This window comes from Neodiprion lecontei, chromosome 3, assembly GCF_021901455.1.
Source record: "Neodiprion lecontei isolate iyNeoLeco1 chromosome 3, iyNeoLeco1.1, whole genome shotgun sequence".
Lineage (NCBI taxonomy): Eukaryota > Metazoa > Arthropoda > Insecta > Hymenoptera > Diprionidae > Neodiprion > Neodiprion lecontei.
This window is the reverse complement of record NC_060262.1, coordinates 2,108,087-2,115,899: the sequence shown is the minus strand read 5'-3', so window position 1 is coordinate 2,115,899 and position 7,813 is coordinate 2,108,087. Positions and strand designations below refer to the sequence as shown.

Below are 7,813 nucleotides of genomic sequence, written 5' to 3'. Positions count from 1 at the left end.
CGAGTTAATATTGTTCAAACGCGCAGTTAATTTACCCGTCAAGTTTTATTGCTGTTTACAATTTTTACGTCTAGCTTTGACGTTTACGTTTCTAGCATGATGTATTCTTTTTTGAACCGATAGCGAGTTGCGTGCATTTGAAATTATGATTTTCAACTGTTTTTCAACAATTTTTGCTTTGTCGATCATCCAACCTTATCCGGCGTTTTACGGTCTCAGATTAATCATTGCGATCCGTTGCACTGTTCTAATTACTCAAAGTCCGATAAAATTTTCTTCCGATTTTTACGTATACCCGTAAATCACGCGACATGATTATTCTCTCATTGAAAAAGGTTCGTTTTCTAGAAAATATGAGCAAATAGATCACGCGAAGACGATAAAATTGCTGAAAAAACGAGTATAAAGTTGGGCTTCCCAATAATTCAAAAATAGTTCGACCGAAATCAAAAATCATCTCTGTAAAGAAATATCCTCACCCTAAATTGTTTCCTCTCTTTTTATTATCGAAGGTTTGAAATTACCGATTAAATGATTTTCGAACCAGAAATAGTCTAGATAATTGTTATATTTTATTGATCGCGTATTAGTACAGTTATATAATGAGATAAACCAATAGAAAAGGAAACTAAAACCATCGTTTATTTATCTATCCTCATCATATTACATGTCATATTATTGAACGACCCTTGCTATTAATTTTGTTACTTATATTTTTTTCAGAGATTTATACGTATGAATTGCAGTTTTTTATATCGATCGCTAAGGAGAATAAACATCATGCATTTCATCCCTTTTAGTATATCGCATATGCCAATACATAAAAATGCATGTACAATATTTAGGATATGATCAAAGCGAGACAAACGTTTTCGTCACATATCATTAGCTGCCAAACACACTTTATTTGTTTCAATATACATAATGACAGTTTTTATAATGGTTCGGCTTGAAGTTAATCTGTAGAAATTGCACGAGAATGGCATAACTCATTGATAATATCGCAAATAACGCGTTTGCGATTTTAAGTACTTTTTATAATTTTTCATCATTTTACGAATTATTAGCATTCTTATCTATTCCTTACATTATTTCTTTTTTTCTTTTATCTTCTTCTCATCGCGAACCCAAGTGACTATCGACATACATTGCGAAATAAGTTTATTTGCGAGATAACCACGTGTACCGTGATCTAACAAAAACAAATGGAAAATCGAATATAACAATAATAATAATAATATAATAATAACAATAATGATTGTACTATAAGTGAACAGTGCTGAATGGCAAATGGAATTTTTGTTCTAATATTTTTGTATTAATTCCATAGACTTGCGTTATGGCAAATTGTTTCTCTTATAGAATAGTTTGGCATAAAGTTCGACGTGACAGTGCGTAAAAAAAAAAAAATAAATAACAAGTTAACAATTCAAATTTCAAAGTTGTACAAAATTTGTGAATACCACAAAAACGTTTTTAATCTTGTAAATTGGCGAATGTTTTCAATTTTTTGTTAAACCACGTCGTTATAGTATAAAATTATCCACATGCTTGACGGCAAAAGACAATTTGAAAAACGGAATGAAAGAACGATATAGATTGAAAATAAGACGGAAGAATTTAGCACGGCGGATAGCAAATATATAGAAAACGCAATTCTAATCGTATAGTATCAGCAACTGAAAAACAAAAGAAAAAATAGAGAGATATATCCATGCATGTATATTATTTATACATACCTATACACACACACACACACACACACACACACCTATATATATATTATAAACTAGACAATAAATTATTTACAAATGTTCAATATATAATATATATGTACTTTACAGTTGTTTTTTTTTCTTTATTTTCTCGTTTTCTTTTTCGTCTTTTTTATACTTGTCAAGTATGTAATATCGGAGGTAAATATTCACAATTTCCTTTCTACCTTTTAGGATCTTAAGTTTTCATTATTCGTATGTATAATAATACAGATATAAGTTGTGTGCATACAGCGCGTAATTATAGACTCGCAAAAAATTAGGAATCGATGATTCACAAGACTGTATCCGGATGATTGTGATATTCCGTATTTGTGTACAAAGAGTATAGACGCGTATGTATAGTCGTGTTATTTGATGTCGTTTCAATTAATGCAATAAATTCGGGTACCCGAGATTTAAATCGAATTGAATGCTTCGATTTGATGATTACTGTTAACTATTTGCTAAGCTAAGCTGGTTCTTCAATCGGGAGATGAAATATTCGCACGTCATAAAACGAGGAAGGAAAAAATCAGTTACTCGCTTTTAATATCTTCGGATATTAATTATACAAAACGTATACATCTACCGCTCAAATAATCATTATAAATTTAACTGCCCTGTGTAATACTCGACAGTAAAATTTTTGGTTTTGTTTTCTTTCATGTTTCTCCCATTGTACGTCGTATTTAAAACCGCATATTACAAGTATAAAATAACTTTAACGTGGCAATTGATACATTTTGATTATCGATTTATTTTTGTTTCATTCCTCCCTCTAAAATTCGAGTCTTACTCATGAAATGATAAATAAAAGTTCTAAGTATATATTAACATTTAACTTATGTACAAGGCTTGAGGAACGTTTCAAACTGCGCTGAGATAATTATTCTTCAAAACCAAAGTTGATAAACTCGCAGAGTTTGTAGTGCTACATAATTATAAGGTGTATACATGTAAAAATTATTAGCAAACGATCTGGATCGATACGTGATAACTTTCGTGGTAATTTTATTTCAGAATTATTTTCAACGCTTCAATATTTTTCTTTCTCCTCTTCTCCCTTACGTTACGAGAATAGAGAAAAAAAAAGCTGTTTCTCGGATCAACAGCAGTGCAGACAGTCCGACCTCAATTCGAGTAAAACGTCAAACGTTTGATAAAAAAAAATTACAATAATATAACAACAACAACAACAATAATAATAATAATAATAATAACCGATACCGGGAAAATACTGAAGGGAAAAATACGCGTCGAAAACGAAAAAAAAAAAAATTATTGCTTTTAAGTCACATCTATAGTACAAAAATAATAATATACAACAAACGTAGCATATATGTATTATACTATACATATATGCATGCGTGCGGTGAAACTAACGTCGTTGGTTCACATTTATTTTTCCCCGTTCTTATTCGTGTATATTTATTAAATAATTATTCTATTGTTCAATTACGGGTTTCAACTTTATTTTTCCATCATCTTGATATTTATTTTCTTATTTTTGCTACCATGTTGTAAACATATGTGTATATTGTGTGTGTATATATATATATATATATATATATATATATATTATGTCTTACACAGGAAAAATTTGATTTAAATTCACTATTACAAGATTGCAGGCTACATAATACAGACTATTCCCTGCGTAAGTTTTTGCAAAACAGAGATCAACGACTGTCGTTCGCGTGTGTTACATAGGTATACGAATAATATAAATACCACGAATAAAAATTTCGAAAATGAGAACGATAAAAAAAAAGGAACTAAAAAAAAATAATGAATAATAATTAAGGAATTAATTAGCTAGACCACCGGTTGATGCCACGTAATCTGTCCGCTCAGACAGCCGGAAACGAGTAAACAGTGTTTCGGTGAAAATTTCGTGCTAACAACAATGTCCGAGTGACTAACGTTGGTGGCGAGTTCGTGTAATTTAACGGACTCGTTGCCCGGCGGTACGCAGTTAGAAAGGTCCTGACAGTCACCGGAGAATGCTAATAGACGAACGCCGTAGCCGAAGGGCGAGCAGATCAATCTGCCGTCGGAGGAGAAGCAGAGCTCCTTGATGTAGCCCGAACCCACATTCGGCTCCTCGATGTAGTGCGTCAGCCTCGGTGTATTCTGGTGGATTTTATGGTTACGCGGTATCGCGTACATCGTCTGTGAGCCTTGCCTGTTCTGGCCCTGCGCCCTCGCCCTGTCGCCGAGTATGACAACGGTGTGGGACGGCGGCATGCTGACGCTAACGCCGCTGCTCGACCTGGGCAGCCAGTCCCTCCGTTCGCCGGGGGACGAGTGGAATTCCCTCTCGCGTTCTCGTCTGTGTCTCGCTTCCCTTATCGCTACGAGAGCCTCCCAGACGTCGGTGCTGCTCACGTGAAGTTCGAATCCATCGATCACGTTTCTTCGCCGCAGGTCACTGAGCTGGGAGTTTTGACGCGGCAGTCTGTAGTCCTCGGTATTATCTCCCGGAGACGAGTTGCCGCCTGGTAAATTATCGCCCTCGTTGTCGCTCTCGTGAAGTCTGTTCGCCTGCCGCCGTCTCTCCTCAGCTTCACTTCCCGAGCCAAGTCTGGACTCCAGGGAATTTTCTATCGAGCTAACTTCTACCACACCGAAATTCGTCCTCACTATGTTTCTCTCCAGTCGCGGTAGCGCCCCGGAACGGGACTGAGACCGCGAATTTCGCCTCGGTATGTCCTGCCAATTGCTAGTTCGCGACGGTCTTATAGGCTGCGTCGCGTCCGTCGATACGAACGAGTTCGTCATTATGTCAGTCACTTCTTGCACTATTCTAGCTCGGCTCACGCTGTCTATCACGAACGGCGACGTGGTTCCTGACCTCGAAGGCTGCGGCTGGTGATCATCCTCGTATTCTTCTACGGAGAGATCGTTGAAGTGCGATGCCGAATCTTCGTTGTCTTTAACCTGCTCCTCAATTTGCGCCGCTGCGTCAGTCTCCTGAATGTCGTGAACGCAGGTCCACTAGAGAGGAGTTGAAATGGGTCAAAGGTTTACTTCGCAATAAAATTTACAAATATCGGTGAAACGAAGATTCAAGTCTTTCGCGAAGATTTCTCGGATATACTCTACCTCTGACTTTTCGCCCGTACTGACGTTCCTCGACAGAGCACACCAGCCCTGTGGATGAACCTGAAGGCTTGAAATCACCTCCGCGTCATCCCCAACAGGAAAATCAGTAAGGAACTCGACCCTATTGTGTGATCGGGAGTGTGAAAAAAGGTGTGTAAAACTCGCTGCTACAGGTATCGTCGTCTGTGACAATTGCATGAGTCTGTACATATTCGGCTGTGAACAGAAATTGAACAACGAATGATACCTGCAAAAGTTTTTTCGCTTCTAGAATTTACATTTTCGCGATTGAAAAAAGGACGTTTCACAACAATGTATTCATTGCTACCTTGAAAGTCATTTCAACTTTTATCATCGAATAAAAGTCGTATACATGAATTTTTAATATAAGATATATCATTGTCTCTCTCTGCGATTTAATTATCTGTTCTCCTATATCTCTGCAGAGTGTGATAACTCATATATTGACAAACGATATTTAATATATATATTACTTGCGCAATTCAACAATAAAAAAAAACATGAAATAACAAGTTTTATCTCTGAGATGATAGCAGTCTTCTAACAGACGTTCATTAGTATGAAAAAAATGAAAACACAATCTTTATCAAACAAACTAAGTATCATTTATCTCGAATTTACAACAAACTGTGATGAATTCTTTGTATTCATTTAATTTGCGAGATAATTTTTTAACTTACTTAGGACTTGAAATTGAGGAACTGTGAAAATTGAGTCTGAAAGCTCAGATTATAATACCTTGAATCCTGCTAAATCCTGCGATAGAGTGCTCAGCTGAAGATTGTGTATAATGATTAAGTACCCAGAGGTTGTGCAAATGAGCATTTTGGTTGCATCGGGACTCAGCCTAGTCCGCATGAGTCCGTTGGTGTGAAATACTCGATTGTACAAAAAACTGTTCTCTGTAAAGCTGCAAGAGAAAACGAGAATTAAAAAAAGAAAGAAAATCGAAGTGCAACCAAATTAAATGAAATCAGAGAGACTGACAGCCAACAATTTGCCAATTTGCAAACTTGTTATTTTTTATTTCACAATCAGGCTACAGTCGGCAAAGAAACCCTGACAAAAGCAATTCAATCATTCATTCACTCACTCACTCTCACATAAAAATGCTAATTTCATGTCCAAATGAGGCCAGAAGAATTTCTAGAACATGTGACATAACAACACTGGGATCTCAAGGACACAGGTGAAAAGTATCTGCAGTACTGTATATTTTAGCTGCGTTTTTTTCAATGATTAAATAGCAGTATTCTCGATGACTCGGAGAGCTATGACTCCACAAATCCTCACCTATTGATGTCCCATGTATAAATACTGCCGTCAAATCCACTCGTCAAAAGTAAACCGTCGCTTGGACTGAACTCGATATTCTTGACCCAATTCGAATGGCCTTGGAGAGTTCTTATGCGCTGTTTAAGATTTCTCGCGTCCCAGAGTGCCACGGTACTATCGTCCGAACACGTAGCGAACATCCGCTGATCCAGGAACCTGTAGATAAACAAGAAGTAAATTTAATCATTGTGTATTCTGCATTAAGAGAACAAAGTCTCAGATTTTAGCAGGCAAATGACCAAGTTTATTACCTTACACAGTTGACACAGTCATTGTGCGCATTGTCTATAGCGTGTATGAGCCTTCTGCAAAGTGGATCGAACATCAGAATACTGCGTTTTTCGCATGCCGCAAGCAGGAGGGACCTGAAAAATAAGGATAGAATTATCAGAAGGGAAACAAAAATGGGCCAGCAATCTCCAGATGCTGAGCGAAACGGAACTTGGAAAGGGGAATCCAGGTCGACAGAGATTCTTACCCATCCGGTGAATATTCTAGGTTGAAAACACCGCCGTGCATAGCACTGGAAACATTCTCGCGGTGATCCCAGGAGGTGCATGGCTGTATGGAGGAATAGAGAGTCTTGTAGAATCTGTCGTTGTGACCTAGAGGGAACTTGAATCCAATTTCTCGCTGCCTGAGCCACGAGCTATTGGACACAGGTTTAGTTCTTATTTTTGGCATTCTTCTTCCTCCTCTCCTCTGTACGTTCTTATAATAATTAAGTCACTCAGAGTTCGGTGGTTACGATGGCCGAGAGTTTAGTTTAGTTTAAGCCGCGGTTCAAGGGCTCCCCAAAGTTAGGTTAAGTTCGCCTCTCGGTTGTCACTCCACGAGTTGCAACGAACGCGGGGCTAAACTAAACGCTGCGATCCTTCGCCGATCGTGTAAAAATCGCGATAATAACAGTAACAACAGAAATAATGACAATGGTAATGACAAGGTTCACGAATTTCTGGCAAGACTGTTTAAATCACTTTCTGATCCTTCGTTACGCGCATGATATCGAATGTTATTGTCGAATGTTGCGCGCCGATAATTTATTATTTTCAGTATCTTTTTAACCCCCGACTTATTTCCATCAACCCTGTTTAACAGGGTGTCTTCCCATCCGTCCCACGTTTGTCTTCAATTTCGAGATTTTTCAACCCGAAACAAACAACCCAACAATCCGATTCTGCCTCCCAGTACGTTTGTAGAAAAGTGCGTTAACTTCAAAATACTTGACCGAATATCACATATCCATCTTCCCCTGTGCCAGGCAGGCGGGCGATTGCAGCCAGTACTCTCCATTTGGTTTATCGATATATCGATATAACAACCCTCGACACTGTCGACTACCCGGGAAAAAACTAACAATAGTCAACAATCTGATAAATGCTCTTGTCTCGACCGCCTCGCGCGGTCACGAAATTTCGAAATCATGCCACTACCAGACGTATCAGTAGACTTGACGTTCGCTCGAAGTATCAGCCGCTTTTCGGAATTTAGAATTTTAAGAACCTGAGTTTTGGAGTTAGAAAACATGTTTCCTCTTACGAAGGTTAAAACTTGATACGATCAAACTCGAAACTAAAAGTAAAATCTTTGATCCA

General features: G+C 37.8%; 1 protein-coding gene across 1 annotated transcript; it reads right to left on the bottom strand.

Annotated features, from left to right (window-relative positions):
* Nucleotides 1–623: 623 nt before the first annotated feature.
* Nucleotides 624–7,605, bottom strand: LOC107222275 (DDB1- and CUL4-associated factor 10). The gene is made up of 6 exons (XM_015661566.2): nt 6,697–7,605; nt 6,470–6,583; nt 6,177–6,374; nt 5,622–5,793; nt 4,863–5,078; nt 624–4,754 (listed from the first exon to the last, which is right to left on the bottom strand). Exons 1-6 carry the CDS (start codon nt 6,900–6,902, stop codon nt 3,573–3,575), a joined length of 2,088 nt encoding a protein of 695 aa, XP_015517052.1. The 5' UTR covers nt 6,903–7,605; the 3' UTR covers nt 624–3,572.
* Between the last annotated feature and the right edge of the window lie 208 nt (nt 7,606–7,813).

Coding starts and splice junctions, on each gene's coding strand:
- LOC107222275 (XM_015661566.2), bottom strand. CDS start 6,902: ATGCCAAAAATAAGAACTAAACCTGTGTCCAATAGCTCGTGGCTCAGG. Junction 6,375..6,469: donor GACTGTGTCAACTGTGTAAG/GTAATAAACTTG, acceptor GTTTATCTACAG/GTTCCTGGATCAGCGGATGT. Junction 5,079..5,621: donor AGGATTTAGCAGGATTCAAG/GTATTATAATCT, acceptor TTCTGTTCACAG/CCGAATATGTACAGACTCAT.